The 19,190-nt window shown below is 40.7% G+C and overlaps 1 protein-coding gene across 7 annotated transcripts in view; it reads right to left on the bottom strand.

Annotated features, from left to right (window-relative positions):
- The window catches only part of LOC117421054 (zinc finger protein 462-like), a 53,988-nt gene that overhangs the window by 30,899 nt on the left and 3,899 nt on the right, over nt 1–19,190 (bottom strand). For all 7 annotated transcript variants that reach the window (XM_058993847.1, XM_058993843.1, XM_058993852.1 and 4 more), the window contains one exon: nt 360–658. In XM_058993847.1, coding sequence (XP_058849830.1) covers nt 360–633 — 274 coding nt within the window. In that variant the 5' untranslated portion in view covers nt 634–658. The remainder of the gene's footprint in view (nt 1–359; nt 659–19,190) is intronic.

Here is a 19,190-nt window from a genome sequence, read left to right on the forward strand (position 1 = left end):
TCCCTCATTCATCTGGTTTATACAGCACTATCAGTTGTCATACTCTATAATCGTGTTAGTACAACCACATGTGACTGTAACACACTAATGTACAGTCACATGTGGTCGTACTACATCCTTCAAGAAGCTGCTTGATGAGATTCTAACAACCAAATTAACTTTCTTATGTTCTTATGTATTATTGTACCGATTTTTTTTAGTATTACTCTTGAAGGTGTGTGTGGTCATACGCTGTGTTGTCTCTATTGCATCAGAAGCATAGGTTGTCTCAGTAAAACTACACATCTCGCTGTATCATTTATAACTTAAAATGTAAATGTAAAAACCAGACTAAAGGCAGTCTAAAAGTCAAAATTCACCTTCTCCTTCATTTGAGGTTCCACACTCGTCCTTCAAACCAGACATCTCCTCCTCCTCATCATCATCATCATCATCACCATCATCATCATCACCATCACCATCATTAGGGCTGTGAGCATTTAAAGTGTCAGATCCAGGCTGACTGGAATTCCCCTCCCCGACTGCTGTCGGCTGCAGGAAAGCTGTGTGAACATCCTGAATGTGTGCCTTGAGGTCATCGTACGTTTCTGCACGGAAATCACAGCCATCACACTGTAGCACCTCCATTATCATGGACCCCTTGTAAACTCAGGTAAACCTATAAAACAAAGCAGAAGACAATACATGACAGCATTGCAGCTGAACAAATACAAAAGATTCCTGCAAGTAACCAAATAAACTTTAGTTCAATCTCTGTGTTTTTTTTGGGGTTTTTTTTTTTTGGTACGATAGGATTGAGTTGCTAGATATCCATATTAAATCGTAGTACAGCAGCTCCAATAAGAACTGGTCCTGTAGGAATGCCTGCCCCTTGCTTAGAATGTACAAAATTTCACAGGTAGTTTTTCAAATGCTTCATTGAATGCACAATTCTTAAGTCTGTTTTTATGCTACTTTCCTCTATAACATTTGCCAAACCACATAACTGATGGAAGATACTCTGTTCTTGGAAATATTTCAATTCTAACTGTACTATATGTTGTTACCTTACAGTATTACAGCAGCATTCTCCCCCCCCCCCCCCCCCCCCCCCCGTATGCATGTGTTAGGCTACAAAGTATCTAGTAGCCCTCAGAAAAGGCACAACAGTGCCAAAAAGGAGGTGGCTGTTATAGGTACAGTATGGATCACATTACAACACAATAAAAGCACCACCCCTATCTTCTTTCCACAGATATCTAAACAAACTCACTAGAGTCTGGCTCATGTCCTGTAGCTCACAGGGCAGGAGAAGATGAAGAAGAAAAAGCTAGCTCATCCAGTTTTAATCCACCATCCCCCATCCCTTGGTATTTCAACTGTGCCAAAAACAAGCTACAGGGTTTGAAGTATTTATCATATTTTCACCATGTCACAGTGACTTTGAGACAAGCTAAGCTGCCTAAATCCTCAGAAGCAGCCATTTTAGCTCAGATCTTCTTGCAGAGGTGTTCACAATATGGCTCCACATATCTGATCCACATCTCTGGCAGCTGAGTCATGACAGAGTTGCTGACAGAAATGCATCTGCCAGATGTATCCAAGTACTCTACTGGACAGCTTAAACACCCTCCTTTGCCAGCCTACTACAGTACTTTTTCCTTTAAAATCCAGAATGTTGTATCAAAGAAGTCTCGAAAGACATGTTGTATTAGAAAGAGATGCCTTGCAAAAAGAGAAGATTTGGTAGAAACTGCCAACTAAGCTTCCATGACAGGGGTCTAAAAATGCAAAGCATCTGAACTTCCCTTTATAGAGCTCAGAAAACATCTGCAGCTGGCTGTGGCCATAAGCAGAACCCCCCACCCCCCCAAAAAAAAGACACGCCAGCACGACCCAGCCTCCTGGGAGACCTTCCACTGCATACAGAGGACAAAGCCATCTGACTCTGGCTCCCCAGATTCCAAAGTCTACTGACATTTGTTAATCACCAACCGGTCTGTCTGCATCAGCAAACCCTGCCAACAGTCACACCCTCTACTCAAACGCTGCGGCAGCAGCTGCTGTGTCTGAAAGAGGTCCTTTGAATAAGCCTGCAGTAAGCTGATTACGAGTACAGGGGTTTGTCCTTAACCATTGGTCAACCTTCCACACTGTAGACACTCGCAGTTAAAACACACCGTAACACGTTGCTTTTCCCAGAATGGTGTAACAATACTAGCCAAAATATGAAGACTAACCTTTCTAAAACCAACAATCGTTGTGAAACTCAGCTGGTCTTTGATAAAAATATGAATCTTGGACTGCTACAGTAGTTGGTTTACCCCTTGTTGATTTTTGACATCACTGTGAGCAGCCAGTCATGCAAGAGGTTAACTCAGAAGCTGAGAGATGCCTTCCAGAGATTCTGGAAGATTGCAGTCAGGGTGAAATCTCATAAAACCACAAGGGCTACTAATCATACTGAGAAACCGTGGCCTGCAGAACCACTTACAGTACTTCATTAAAAAACAAGGCTTATTTTTTCTAACTGAAATGACTTATTCAGGAGGAACATACATCAGACATCGATGAATGTTTTCTTTTGATGTTTTATATAGTAGAACACTATTCTTCCTTCTAGGAGGCTGTCTTTTATAGGTTTTTTTAATTAATGCTACCAGCCAGCAATATAAACAGAATACAACATTCATTTAGAATACAGTGTTCACCATTTGACAAAATAAAGTATAACCTCTAAAATATTGTTAAATACTTAAAAAGCTATGTGACTGCAATGATAATGCTGGCATGCCTTCAACAGAAAGCAACAACGGTTCTGTAATCACCAAAGGATATTCAACACAATTCTGTAATACTGTACACAATGGACCTCCAATTCTCTGGGACCCTCAGACTTGGGTTTCCTCATCTGGTGCTTTGACTTGACAAGGGATCTTGGAAAACATCCAGAATTTGAAAAGCATTCAGTACAACATCACATTATCTCTTGAAATGTTAGATATTCTCTGCAGACTAAGCAAAGAGCTACAGTAGCTAGAGTTTCAGAAATTGTTTAGGATATCAAGCTACAGTAGCCAGAGTTTCAGAAATTGTTTAGGATATCCTTAAGGGTCCATATTCATTTATTTACTTCATACAGCAGCAGCATACAATTATGTGAACTAATTCTCAGTGGTGCATTGTGGCAATGCGCCCCGCCCCTGTGTGCATTTGTGTGTTGTGTTGTATGTTGCGTGTGTTAATGTTGGTGTATAGATTGGTACACGGGATATAAACGGGTCTGTGTTTCACGTGTATTTAAAAAGTGTATATTTGTATTTAGGCACGGGATTGCACATCACGCACGTGCATTTAAAATGTAATATGTGAGCACGGGGTTGCACAGAATTAATTCACGTGCTGGGATTCAAGTGAATAATTAATTAGTAATTGAATCCCAGCACAACAGTATATATAGAGACACGTAGCACTCAGTCAGGGTTAGGTGTTCGGTGAGTGGAGAACGGGATTGGAGACGGAGGTGAAATAATAATAATAATAGTAAAAGTAAAAGTAGTAGTTAACGTGTTTTCACTCACCGTGTTTGTTCGTCTGTGTGTTGTGCACTGTCTAGTCCGTTTTTGTTTGTCCTTTTATTTTGGCTACCAGTGCCGTGTCCTGTGTTTTTGTTGTTTCAAACCTTTTATTTTCTGTGCTGTTAATTATTAAATGCTGAGCGCGATCACGCGCTCAGCTTAAACAAACCACATCTCTCTGTTTATTTACTTCCTGCTTCTGGTCTGACACCACCCACTCCGGCCGTCTTTGTGACACGTGGTGTCCTGCGTGGGATCGACAGCGCCTCCAGGACTCAGGCCAGAGCAGGAACCGCAGTTTGGATTTAAAAAAAAGAAAAAAAAAAAAAAAAAAAAAATGGCAGAAGACGCCATCAAAGTGCGGGACTGGATGCTGGAGAATGCTGGGCTGGAGGCCCAGTCTCTGCCCATAGTCGTCCAGGCCCTGTGGATGATGGACAGTGAGAGATGGGAGGCCTATCAGGAGGAACACACCCCAAACACCTTGGAGGAAGGTGTGGAGTTTGTCCTCAGCTACCTGGAGGCAACCATAAATGGAATAGCAGCCCAGGCAGCAGGACCACCAGCAGAGGAGTACCTGCTGTCCCCATCTCCACCAGCAGAGGGTGAGTACCTGCTGTCCCCATCTCCACCAGCAGAGGGTGAATGCCTGCTGGTTTTGCCTCCACAGCCCAAATGGGAGGAGCCTGAGCATCCACAGCCCAAATGGGAGGAGCCTGAGCATCCACAGCCCAAATGGGAGGAGCCCAAGCGGAAGGAGCCCGAATGTCCTACGCCTGAGTGGGAGGAGCCCGAATGTCCTACGCCTGAGTGGGAGGAGCCTGAACGTCCTACGCCTAGGTGGGAGGAGCCCGAACGTCCTACGCCTGAGTGGGAGGAGCCCGAACGTCCTACGCCTGAGTGGGAGGAGCCCGAACGTCCTACGCCTGAGTGGGAGGAGCCCGAACGTCCTACGCCTGAGTGGGAGGAGCCCGAACGTCCTACGCCTGAGTGGGGGGAGCCCGAACGTCCACAGCCCAACAGGGAGGAGTCGGGGCGTCCACAGCCCAACAGGGAGGAGTCGGGGCGTCCACAGCCCAACAGGGAGGAGTCGGGGCGTCCACAGCCCAACAGGGAGGAGTCGGGGCGTCCACAGCCCAACAGGGAGGAGTCGGGGCGTCCACAGCCCAAAAGGGAGGAGTCGGTGCGTCCACAGCCCAAAGGGAGGCAAGTCGGGGCTTCCACAGCCCTGGGACCCAAGCCACCAGCAGAGGGAAAATGCCTGCTGGTTCAGCCCCAAGAGCCAGAAGGGGAGGAGTTACAGGCTCAACCCCCTGAAAATTTTTGGGGGGGAGAAGGGCAGAATGCTGGTGTCCCCCAGCAGCCTCTCGCTATGCTGCTGAAGGCAGCACGGCGTGCACATGCCCAGCCGCCACAGCAGAGGGAGCCAGCACCGCCAGGAGCAGAGGAGCTGGAGCTGCCTCTACCTCCACCACCTCCAGGAGCAGAGGAGCAGGAGCTGCCTCTGCCTCCACCACCTCCAGGAGCAGAGGAGCAGGAGCTGCCTCTGCCTCCGCCACCACCACCGCAAGGAGCAGAGGAGCAGGAGCTGCCTCTGCCTCCGCCACCACCACCGCCAGGAGCAGAGGAGCAGGAGCTGCCTCTGCCTCCACCACCTCCAGGAGCAGAGGAGCAGGAGCTGCCTCTGCCTCCGCCACCACCACCGCCAGGAGCAGAGGAGCTGGAGCTGCCTCTGCCTCCGCCACCGCCCGGAGCAGAGGAGCAGGAGCTGCCTCTGCTGCCCGTACCTCCGCAGGGAGTACGGTGGCCGGAGCCCCAGAAAGGGGAGCTGCCGGCCACGAAGGGGGACGAGGTCTGGAGACCACTTTCCCCAGCAGCAGTTTCGCTGCAGGAGTTCTTGTGGCCGGAGCCCCACAGGAGGGAGCTGCCGGCTACGAAGAAGGGGGAGGTCGGGGGACCACCTGCCCCAGCAGCTTTTTCGCTGCAGGACAGGACCAACAGGCTGTCAGCCGTGCCACTACCGGCAGGGGTGCTGACAGCATGGCCAGCCATGGGCCCACTGGAGCCTCCCTTCCCAGCCCGAGACTTTGTCCTGGACTGCTGGATTTTTAAGGGGGGAGGTGGCCGTTGAGGCCATGTGTGCTGCGCACAAGGGGGGGTATATGTGGCAATGCGCCCCGCCCCTGTGTGCATTTGTGTGTTGTGTTGTATGTTGCGTGTGTTAATGTTGGTGTATAGATTGGTACACGGGATATAAACGGGTCTGTGTTTCACGTGTATTTAAAAAGTGTATATTTGTATTTAGGCACGGGATTGCACATCACGCACGTGCATTTAAAATGTAATATGTGAGCACGGGGTTGCACAGAATTAATTCACGTGCTGGGATTCAAGTGAATAATTAATTAGTAATTGAATCCCAGCACAACAGTATATATAGAGACACGTAGCACTCAGTCAGGGTTAGGTGTTCGGTGAGTGGAGAACGGGATTGGAGACGGAGGTGAAATAATAATAATAATAGTAAAAGTAAAAGTAGTAGTTAACGTGTTTTCACTCACCGTGTTTGTTCGTCTGTGTGTTGTGCACTGTCTAGTCCGTTTTTGTTTGTCCTTTTATTTTGGCTACCAGTGCCGTGTCCTGTGTTTTTGTTGTTTCAAACCTTTTATTTTCTGTGCTGTTAATTATTAAATGCTGAGCGCGATCACGCGCTCAGCTTAAACAAACCACATCTCTCTGTTTATTTACTTCCTGCTTCTGGTCTGACACCACCCACTCCGGCCGTCTTTGTGACATGCATAAACACTACAATTTGAGAGAATACTTAAAATAAATATTACATTCTTAGCACAACCACAGCCACAGCCAAACAGGTGCTGAAAGAAATTTGTCTTTAAAAAATAAAATAAAATAAAAGAGGTGGACAAGCCTACTGAATAAATGTCACCCCTTTGGAGCTGTTGGGTTAAATGCATGCTATTACAAATAAAAAATACAAATTCAATCTCATTGTTTGACATTTTTATAAGAAGCTCATTTCAAGGTCATCTTAAAAAGTCTGGTCACACCTTTCGTTAAGAAAGTGTAGGCTGTTCCATTCCGAATTCTTGACTACAAACCTCTGATTACCAGAAAGCACTGTGTAGCCACCTGCCATATGGAAGACAGTGCATTAAGTCTTATTGGCCACCTCAGCTTACTTTTGTTCTTCACAGTTTCATTTTCAATTGTGTCAGCTAAACAGTGCTATGTCTTGGCTTGCATTGCAGCAGAACGACTCCCAAGACACTAACATTCTTAACAACATTTGGTCAAGGAAAGTAACAGAAGGTAGAAGTGTACCTGTAAAGAGAGCTGCATACAGTACCTGCATTGTTCACATTAGAAGTGCTGAACAGTTCAAAGTAATTATTTATCAGTGCTAATTTTTTGCCAGCTTAATGCATAAGCCTTGTACTGTGTGGCACAGCACAATACACCACAGGAAACTGAGATAAAAGCAGAACTTACAGCAAACTATAGTTACTATCCAGAACAGGTCTGACAATTTCACTTCCTTGACAAATACCAACCTGGTCATTGTAAATTAACTGAACAAAGAAGTTTACTCAATCAGTGTAAACAGCATCTATAACACCACCATAAAGTTATTAAGATAGGAAGCTTCCTAATGTTGTATTCATATTTTACAGACAGGCTTTGAAAAGCTTAACAGTCTTTTGTTTATAGACACTACTAGGACAATAATTCTGCCTGTCAATGAAAACTATCACATTGAGAACCAGGAATTATGAAAAACAAGAGCTGCAGTGAAAAAACGATAATGGCTTACTAAGCAGCCCCAAAAGCAAAACCATAAAGAAAGTTGACAAGATAACAGCTTTTTAACAGACAGGTCCATTCCATTTAGAACCTGAAAGTATCTTCTTGTAGGTCTTTATTGGTTTGCTCATCTAATCACTCTGTTGTATTCTTCTAGTCAACCTGGTGGAATTAAAGTGCTGGGGTGTTATGTGGGCTTGTGTACTAAAATACTCATTAAGACATTTTAAAAACGGTTTTACATATATTAGTGTTTAAGTAGTTATGATGTTTGAATACGCAGGATATAACTACACATGCTCCAAATAAGACTTATTCTCACCACGTGGCTCACATGCTCTAGATTTCCAATGAAACAGAAATAACATATAAAGCTACTTTACAGTGCCACTGTGTAGTCCTTTGTTTTAGTAATGGCTACTGTAGTTCTTATAATAATACTAAAGGACTTTGGGGTGTCACACAACTATAACTTTTTTTCTTTTTTACAAAATTTGCCCAATTTCAGTGATATGATCAACTTGAGTTTAGAATAATTTTGGTCTGCAATTTACCCAAAAGAAATAGTCAATAAAGTTTTTTGTATTATTATTATTATTGGAACTAAATAACTGCTAAAAAAGAAAGAGGACAACCCATTATTTCACAGTAAAGGTTCATAACTCTACAGTTAAAGGAACTACAGGGAAACAGGGTTAACTTATTTTTAACATCTTCTCATTTTACAGAACAACATTAACCCCATCATCCACTATCTCTTAAACACAGGTATGCAGTGTTTTAAACAATGATAGGCCCAGTCATCTCCAAAAAAAATCCTATGTCCTTGATTTTCAGCACACAGACCTTACAAGCCTGTTCCAGGAAGCATATGGCAACAGAACTAGGTCAACCATTAACCAAATAACAGGAAGCTTTTCTGAGTACACCCAACAGAAGCCCTTTAATGAGCAGATTCTTTACTATGTGACCTTCATTAATGTCATACATGAACGCTGGACCATGGCAAGGCAATTAAAACAAAGGAGGTTCATGGAGATGGAAAAAGTAATGTTATCGCGGTCTAAAGTGTAGCATGCTGATGAGCGTGGCAAACTGAAAACAATCTTAGTAATTTGGATAGAAATACAACACATGGAAAATAAGACACATACTCCACCTTGACTGAAACACAAAGTGGTAATTTAGACATGTACGGTACCACCTCACCAGTCAAAAACTAGTTTCTGCAGTTTACTAGATCTTGAAAAAGTCTAGTTTGTGGTAAAAGGCACACCCTGCTGAAGTCCACTGTTGAGCTCAGGTTAAGGGTGCTGCCAGTGTGTCAAACCAAATAGGCTACATTTTCAAAATAAAAAGTGCATAACTAGCCTACATTTTTTTATTCATTCAGCAGTTTGATGTCTAGAATCCACTCTCCGTTGACCTCAACCGGTCGTTAACAGATGGTTACCTGAGATTGCCCATCTAGCTTTTACTGCTCAATATCCATCTCTCGCTTTTTCACTGACATGCTATATAAACAGGGGTGTGCAATTCATATCGTCCCACGTCTGGGACAACAAGATTTGTGTGAGGGACAACAAGTTTTACCATTATACTTTGCTCGTCGGACAAGTACTTCATACAAATGAACATTTGAAAAAATATATACGTAACTAAACCTTAAAGCAAAAATATATATGTATACAGAGTACACAAATACACATATCCTTTTAATTCAGAAACCCTCAGTCACACACAGCAACAAACGTATTTAAATTAATACAGCAATACTATTAAATTGCCTTTGTCTGCAGTAGGAGCCCAGTAAAGTTTGACTGCTAGCTCTAGGAAGAATATTTAACATAATAATTACAAAAACCTTTTACTAAACTGTTACCTTCTCCGAATTCTGACTCAACTCTCCGTTGAGTACCCTCAGTCTTCCACTGAAACGCACAAAATTATTTCTCTCTATCCAATGGCCATATAGGAAACCAAGCGTCATCGCCGTTCTTCAGGGTAATGTAGTTTAGAAAGCAATCCTTTAACCCTTCCGCTCTGTTGAACATTCTACCTGTTTAAGGTCTGCTGACATAACGTGACTTTCGGCTTGTGTATCAGGACAAAAATCCACTGAAAGTACACCGTATTATACCGTTCTATTTGATTTCCTGAAGCAAAAATGATTATGAATCACTAATTGATTGTGTTCATTCTTTAATAAAAGCAAAATCCAAAGTGATATTCCATCTGTGTGTGTTTTGCACGACGGGGAGGCGACAAGAAGATTTTGAAGGACAAGTAGATTTTTCTAGCATTTTGTCCCTTGGACAAGAAGTTTTTGTTTTTTTTAAAAATTGCACACCCCTGATAAAGCAGGTTGATATTGTCTATTGTCTGTGTGTATCAATATAAGTAATGCAGTAATGGAACTATAACAGTATAGTGCAGGTGTAAACCAAACATTAAATGCAAAGTTATGAATAACTGAAAAAAATTAAAGCATTCTGCACAGACTAAAAAAAACAAATCATACAAAAAACCTCAAACCACACCAATTTGGTGTATGCAACCTCATTTATGCCCCAAAAAACCTCTACTTTTTCTTCTGATTAGAAGATAAATGCAAGACAACACTCTTGATACAGTATTTTGTTATTGTAATGGTAGCCTACAAACTCTGGTATTCAGGGAATGAAGACCCAGAAGAAACAATCAAATCTGCCCTTAGGCTTTTGGAACAACCTCCTGACCCATTTCACTTGTCCTCATAAGCTGTTGACCAAAAGCTAAACTGTTTAGGACTTTAAGCCAAACGCTGCACAGCCAAGTGCTCTGCCTCATGTGGATATTGCACAACCTGCTTAGAGGAACCACCCCCTAACTGCTGCCTCTTGCTTGACAGAATTATCTTCTGCGTCACAGCAGAAGCAGCAAGATTGCTGGATCTGCAGGCTTGAAACCTCCATTTCACAGAGCCTGCTGCTGTTTCCAAAGCAACAACAGCAATGGTGTTCCACCATTTTACAATTCTGAAGGGCTCAGAAACCACCATCTCCACTTAGTTGCTATCCCATTGCCCAGGTGGAACCGTTTAGAATAAAGCAAAAAATGGGTCAATTTTCTGATTTGTACACCCTTTGAACTAGTAGAGTAGCTGCATCTAAACGTCCTGATCAAAGGCTGACTTGAGGTGGTTGGCATTTTAGGAGTTGATTTTGGGCTTCATATAAAGCTACCTAAAAGGCTAAAGGTGTTGTTTGATGCTGTCTGGTAAACATTGTTTCCAAAAGAACATCAGGAAAAAAATATCTTATTTTTGATTCCCGACAGATCCTTCTTCTGTTACTGCAGGCAATGTTCAACACCTTCATTACTAAGATGTTAAAGTATTTAGGAAACAGCATTCATGTTTACTACACACTACTGTAGATGAGACTTAACATGTCACGACACCTTCCCGCTGCTGAAACCACATAAGCAGAATCGGTTTGAAAAGTTTGACAGCAGCTTCTTTGGTCCACTCAGCTTAATACCAGATGTGTGAAAAGCTGGCCCTTAAATAAGAAAGTTGTTTAATCAAACAAAAAAGTGAACCTAGAGTATTTATTTTTTTATGCAGACTACCTTTTTGTGTTATCAAGGTGCTAAATGACAGTCCGTACACATCCCCAACAAATACTCTACAAAGAAGTTACGAGATTATTATTATTATTTATTTCTTAGCAGACGCCCTTATCCAGGGCGACTTACAATTGTTACAATATATCACATTATTTTTACATACAATTACCCATTTATACAGTTGGCTTTTACTGGAGCAATCTAGGTAAAGTACCTTGCTCAAGGGTACAGCAGCAGTGTCCCCGAGCAGGGATTGAACCCACGACCCTCCATTAAAGAGTCCAGAGCCCTAACCACTACTCCACACTGCTGCCCTCTGAGATGAACATACAACACATAACCGCATACCCAGGCTGAAAGAAACACAAAAAGAGACTCCATTTAATAATATGTGCACATCTTCAAATTTAGGCTTGTTTATTATGTTTTATCTACAATGTCGCAAGCAGTGGAAAACAACATTTTTGACTGCCAGGCAAAGATTGCTCCTAAGATATGATAGGTATCTTCTAAAACTTGTTGTAATGGTGGATTTACGGTTTCTCTCACATTTAAGTATAGTGAAAGTAATGTGATTTACACAGGACTCCTGCGTTAATGTAGAGTGAGCGCCACATGGAGATAGCAGGAATGGTTGTATCGTGAAGGTTAAGCAAAGCAGCGTGAAGCTTCAGCGAAGGACGCGTTGAGGTTTAGTGTGCTCGCACATCTATGCTCCAGGTCAAAATAAATAAACTTCTTTGATTTGGTAAACTGCTGAAAGATCTTGAAAGACTAAGAGTTTAGCATAAGAATGTGTGTTACAATACAATACATTTTCATTCTTTTCATGGATTGAAAAGGGTTGGGCACTTGTTTTAAATTATTTAGTAGTTCTCCATTTATGACACATTTGCGACTGTTCCTTAAATGAGCAATAATATGCAAGTATTGTTATATACACAGAGGTGTACTGGCAAAGAATGAACTGAGTGGTCCTATAATCAATAATGGTAGCAACATTATAAACAGTTAACCTTTTTTTTATTTTAAAAATATATGTTTAACTAAATGAAATACCAACTGTCAAATAATACACATGCCAACTAATGTTTACTATAACTTTAAGTTTTGAAGCAATGCACTATCCGCAACCTTTTTCATTTGATTGCTGTCCAAGTCTAAATGCCGCTAAATCGTAGCTCGACGTATGTGATCCAGTGAAACATTGCAGGTTGTACAAAATAGTTTGCCACCAGTAGAATGCAAAATTATTGTACACGATCCGCTGCAGTAATTATTGTAGATTTTTTTATTCATTTTGGACACTCGCAAAATGTTCACTAACTTAACAATATCAGTTGATCTCCTAGGATACTAAACCTGCCCTGGATGCCCATATCTACCAATTAGTGAGGAGACCCCAGAGTGGTTATTGGCTGGTGTTAAGTGTCAATCAATAAATCCTGCCCAGTTTACTTTTTGAAATTGAAACAAGCTTATAATCACATCAGGAACCTGGACCGATACACATAACTTAATTATAATAATAACCAGGATAAAATATGAAACACTGATAAAGGTGTGTTGACTGACTTGTTGCTCTAAAACAGGTTCATTGCTGTGTCAAAACTTTAGGCTAATAAATGAAGAAAGATTTGTGTACCATAACATTATTGGGACCCCAAACATTTCCTCTGGGACCTTCAGTTATTTTAGTTGAGCGTTCTGGACCCTCTGGAGAGCCCTGACTCTATAGCTGAAGTTACAGGCAACCTCCAGGCAATCAAGGTTTATTAAAAAAAACATATGTTACGCTCATAGTCAGGATTCGGTCAATCACTGAAAAGGGTCTTTGCGCAAATTATTTTGATCAAACTGCGAAATGGAAAATATCAAACAAGCAAAGAGCAAAACGCAAAAGAAGAGTGACAGCTTCTTCGGTCTTTGATTAAAGCGATATAATCCAATTGGGAAATGTAAAATACCAAACAAGCATAGAGTGAAACATAAAAGAGACAGCTTCTTCGGTCTTCCGTCTGCTGGAGGATCTCTGGAGCGCTTTTACAGTCTAATTGAATTTCAATTGTCTGACAGTTTATTCCTAATTCGGATGAATGACCCAAAGAAAAAACGCTTTCTCTTCTAGGGATGTCACGGTATATCGGTTTTTAGTAAAAATTTTAATGTCGGACCTGGTCTGACATCAAACTGCAAAGGGTTAAACATTTAAGCAGCATACTTTTCTTTCTTTCTTTCACTTAAACAGTGATCAGTCAAACGCGGATTGACATTTGATTTTGCAGTTTAAATACTGTGTATGGGGCTCCAGAGTGGCACATCTGGTAAAGGCACTCCGGGTGGAGTGCAGGATGCGCTCTATAGCCTGGAGGTTGCCGGTTCGCGAGGTTCCTGAGTCAGCGTGGGTGTGGTAGCGGTGAGATGAGCCTAAAAATAACTGGATATGCCAAATTGGGAGAAAATAATTTAAAAAAATTGGCGATTACTAAATTTAAAAAAAATATATAAATAAAAGTAAATACTGTGTATGCAGTAGTCTTATAATATGAATAAAACAATACATTTTTAATTGTGTTTTTTTTTTCTCTAAAACTGTATTTTCTAAATAACATGGCGAGAACATGAATGTTATTTCAAACTCGCTTGGAGTTTAATGTTTGAGATCATTATACTGCTAAATTGCTTACCACAACTCCTGAGAAGTTACTTCCAGACCCAAAACCTTAACTGTTTCAAGGTCTTTATATATTTTTTTGAATTCACTTGAAAAAGAAAGCTCAGTCATTTTTCAATTCTTTTTTTTTTTTTCTTGTGCTTCACTTGTGTTTGCTACAATAAGCTTTGTTTTTGCAATGGCGAAACACAATGTTTGGGTCTGCTAGCACAGAAACATACAGTAGTTACACAATTCTATAGTTTTGGCAGGGAAAGAACTCATGTAGAAACAAGGCAGCAAAAAAGGAAGACTAGTGAAAAAGACAAAAAGCAAACAAAAACTCATAAAAACCAGGTGAAGAACTCAAAAACCAACAACATGTGTAATAATTATATTTGAGTACTTATGTGTTTGTTTGTGGGTATGGGGATAGGGGTCAGGATCTTGACCTTGCTATAACTAAGAATTTCAGACCTTCACATAAAATAATTGACTACCTCTTGTCTAGGTTAAAGCAAGCTTGCTCACTCTCCCCATGTACCATAATTCCTCAACCAACTCCGAAATATGTCCTCATTCTTCATCAGCTGGATTTGTCTCACAGAATGCTACCTACTGTATTTGCGCTACAGTAGATACAGTACTTTACTTAACAAGCCATAAAGAACAATTATCTTTGTAGCTTTTCTAGTTTTAAGCACTAATAATAATATACTGCAATATGTTGCAACAAGTTCTCAAGCTACTTCTATTGTATTTTTCTCTTCCATCAAAAAAGCTATGGGGCTTTCACTATACAGTAGCACAGGCTAAATGTAAGTTCTGTAGGTCAGGAAGTTAAAAAAATATTGTGCACCTTTAAGCTTCACCATAAGGTGCCACAAAATCTAAGAAAAAACAAGACATGCTGCCTAATAAATGGTTCATTGCAGAAACTCAATTAAAATAAAATGCTCGGCAGTAACAAATAAAATACATACACTGTTAAGAGGATAAATGTAAAAAAGTTAGACAATTATATGTGTCAGCATATGGCTTGCTTTTTACAGCCTTTGTAGAAAGTGTTCATTAACAAGAAGAGGATAATGGATAACGTACTAAAGTACAGCTTTCAGACTATGCGAAGATGCTGCATGTTTGTCCTTAAGAACATGGCTAAAGTAACCCATGCAGACACTGAATGACCAGAAGATGCATTTCAATTGTTTCCATTGAAAATAGGATATCCTGGCCAAAAGCACAACGGGCAAACTATTCTTCAGTGTCCCTGAAGGTCAGTAACAATGAATAGAGGTTCTGTCAAAAAGCAAGAGGTCCCTGGCCACTGACCTGTGAAAACCAACCAGAGGTATTTTAAGCATTGGCAACTACAGCATGAAAGAAAATCCAGCAGCTCATGTATCTACAGCTATGGCCAAAAGTTTTGCATCACTCATAGAATTTTGCTTCATAAAGTCGAATGGAACTATTTTGATAAAAAAATAATTTGAAACTCCTTTGGCAATCATTTCTTCTAGATAATGAATATGAAATAAAGCATTCATACGCACCTTTTTTTTAACAATCTTTCTAATTTTAATGAAAATGTGTTTTGTGAAACTTTGTTTGAAACACACTAGAAACTGTAAACAAACAAACAAAAAAAAAACAATGCTTTTCACTGACATTTTCCCTTGCAGTGAAACAATCAAGATTTGTAATTCCAGTCAAAAGACAAATTGCAATAAACTCAGAACAGCTCTTTTGCAGAGAATCTTTCATTTTAATGTTGTATTAAAGCTTACAGAAGATATTGCAGATCCCATGTACTTCAGTAACAATCAATAGAAGCTATTCATTTTGCAGCAACTTTCTTTTGAGCACAAATTCTTTCCATATACGGTAGTTTCTACAGGTATTTTAATGTACTGTGATTAAAATACCTAAAAGTGACCATTTACAGTATACTCCCACGAGTACTGTGACAACTGTGGATGGTTTGTAGAAATAACAGAAAGGGGGAGGCTTGCTTTGGTACAATTTCCTAAAAATTTAACAACATTTTTTTTTTTTAATTATCAGGACTTAACTTGTGTTTTTTAAAACTCTCTTTGATATTTATAGAACGATTCAAGACATTTGTTGGATTCATGAATGAGTCTAGAACAGTTTCCTGAATATACAACTATTTCAATCCTAAAAACAGACATTCTGAAAAAATATAGTTCACCATCTCTAAAAACAAACTGTCCCACATTTTAAACAGTCTAGGACATTTGTAATTGCTCAATTGCAAAAGCAGCTTCTAAAACATTTTTTTAAATGTCACTCTTTCACTTTCCTCTTTACACTGCTCCAAGTCCTGAGCCCCTTTTAAGCATTTTGACAAAAGATACACACATTTATACATTCCTAAATCCAAAATGTCTCTGCACTTTAGAATTTATGCAAGTGATGCTTTACAGCAGCCACTAGGTTCTTTATTACAATAGCATATAATCAGCCTATTTTTGCTCTCCTGAGAGCCTGTCCAGCTACAGTGCCAACTACAGGGAAGTCCATGATGAGCTAAAGGTCATCAGATAAGTGTGAACGGAAACCTCAGGAAGAAAGATGCTTACCCAACCTGTAACTTCAGTTTCGTGCACAGGTAACAGAGAATAACTGTGTGTACTGTAGCCTATGTTGTTCAAAATACACTGATATCAGCTAATTTAAGACAATAATCAGGAATATTTTTTCAGTTTTCATATATTGGTAACTCCTACATATTGAATACAGTTCAACAGGTTTCAGCTACTATGGGTCAACACCATGAAGAAGCACAGTAGCCTTCTCTTATTTGCAGGCACATACAGAAGGACACGTCATATTCGATTTAATTGGTTCCAAGGGTCCACTGGGTATGAAAATATTGCACCTCAGAGAGAGTGGTTATACTACATTGCAGTTGCTTGAATAATGTCGGGACACAACAAATTAACAATGTCAGGTACATCAGTGTGTCTAAAACATATACTATACAAAGAAAATCAGTGAAAATAATTGTAAAACAAAGCATGGCAAGACAGTATTTGGCAATTTAGAAAACAGCATTGCAAAAACAGTGCTTTCTCAGCCCGTGCCAAAAGTAACCCGTCTGTGGAGGTCGGCAAAAAAATCTTGTTTCAGCTTTTTCACAGTACAGTTATTATAATAATATGTGTGGAATTATAATAATAAAATGGACATTAAATCAGGTTCCGTCTGAGCCAGAAGTCCATCGGGCTAATACAGGGCACCTTGTCTTACAGGAACGGATATGACAGATTCTACTGTACATTCGATTTCTGAAAACCTTTTAGATAAAGCCTTTTCCTTCCTACGCATGAATGCATGATGTCTTACTGATGAATGCTTTGAATGGAACATTCCACCTGCCTGTTGTTTGTACTTTTGTCCACGTTACAGTATACCCTCTGGTGTTTTACCATCAGGACACACCTTTTCTATCAGGGTGGTGAGCTTCACCCATCACTACTAACTCATCTGGTTTGTTAGACACAACAGAGGTAAAGCCTGGAAGACACAGCATAGAAGGTCAGAAGTTCACAGTTCAGCATGCCAGGAGGGGGGCTTAAAATCGAATACTGTATCAGAAGTAAATGTGTGAAGCTCACATTAAAAATAAAGCCTTACATTCAAAGTATATGTTTTCACACCTGAAGTCCACAACTGGGCAAGAATCTAGCAACTGGAAACATGATGAAAGGCTACTTCTCTGTATTTCAAATTCCATGGGTGATCTTATGACAATGACAAATAGCTCTGTATTCTGTAACACTAGACTTAATGTACATTTTTAAGAAACAATGGGTTGTTCCATGCTAAATACAGATCAACTAGTTCAGACAGTTCAGATATTTGGAAAGTAGTGGTAACCTACTGTCTCCCTCAGTGCCTATAGAAAGTCTACACCCCCTTTCAAAATTTTCATGTTTTGTTGCCTTATAGCCTGGAATTAAAATGCATTAAAATAGTTTTTTTTTTTCATTTATCTACACATCGTACCCCACAACTTCCAAGTGAAAATAATATTCTAGAAATTTGTAGAAAATTAATTAAAAATAAAAACTGAAATAGCTTGGTTGGATAAGTATCCACCCCGCTTGTAATAACAATCCTAAATTAGCTCAGGTGTAACCAATCGCCTGCAAAATCACACACCAAGTTAAGTGGCCTCCACCTGTGTTAAATTGTAGTGATTCACATGATTTCAGGACAAATTCAGCAGTTCCTGTAGGTTCCCTCTGCTGGACAGTGCATTTCAAAGCAAAGGCTCAACCATGAGCACCAAGGCGCTTTCAAAAGTACTCCGGGACAAAGTTGTTGAAAGGCACAGATCAGGGGATGGGTATAAAAAAATATCAAAGGCCTTGAATATCCCTTGGAGCACGGTCAAGACGATTATTAAGAAGTGGAAGGTGTATGGCACCACCAAGACCCTGCCTAGATCAGGCTGTCCCTCCAAACTGGATGACCGAGCAAGAAGGAGACTGATCAGAGAGGCTACCAAGAGGCCAATGGCAACTTTGCAAGAGCTACAGGCTTTTATGGCCGACTGGTCAAAGTGTGCATGTGACAACAATATCCCAAGCACCCCACAAATCTGGCCTGTATGGTAGGGTGGCAAGAAGGAAGCCATTACTCAAGAAAGCCCACCTTGAATCCCGTTTGAAGTATGCAAAAAAACACTCAGGAGATTCTGTAGCCATGTGGCAAAAAGTTTTGTGGTCTGACGAAACTAAAATTGAACTTTTTGGCCTACATGCAAAGCGTTATGTTTGGCGCAAACCCAACACAGCACATCACCATCCCTACTGTGAACAACACCATCCCTACTGTGAAGCATGATGGTGGCAGCATCATGTTATGGGGATGTTTCTCATCGGCAGGGACTAGGGCACTTGTCAGGATAGAAGGGAAAATGAATGGAGCAAAGTACAGAGAAGTCCTTGAGGACTGCTGTTCTCTGCAAGAAAGCTAAAACTGGGATGGAAGTTAACCTTTCAGCATGACGATGACCCAAAGCACACAGCCAAAGCTACACTGGAGTGGCTAAGGAACAAAAAGGTAAATGTCCTTGAGTGGCCCAGTCAGAGCCCTGACCTAAATCCAATCGAAAATTTGTGGCATGACTTGAAGATTGCTGTCCATCAACGCTCCCCAAGGAACTTGAACAGTTTTGTAAAGAAGAATTGTCAAATATTGCCAAATCTAGGTGTGCAAAGTTGGTAGAGACCTATCCCAACAGACTCACAGCTGTAATTGCTGTCAAAGGTGCTTCCACCAAGTATTAACTCAGGGGGGTGGAGACTTATCCAATTATGATCTTTCAGTTTTGTATTTTTAATATATAAGTGGAAAAAAATCCTCATTTAAATGCATGAAACTCTGAGACACTGACACAACAAAATGTGAAAAAAGTTTAAGGGGGTGTAGACTTTCTATAGGCACTGTATTTGCTTACATTTGAACAGCATTTTCATCAGGTAGGGTAATCACAGTGACAAGTGTGGTACACCAAA

The sequence above is a fragment of the Acipenser ruthenus genome, chromosome 2 (assembly GCF_902713425.1).
Source record: "Acipenser ruthenus chromosome 2, fAciRut3.2 maternal haplotype, whole genome shotgun sequence".
In the NCBI taxonomy this organism is placed as follows: domain Eukaryota; kingdom Metazoa; phylum Chordata; class Actinopteri; order Acipenseriformes; family Acipenseridae; genus Acipenser; species Acipenser ruthenus.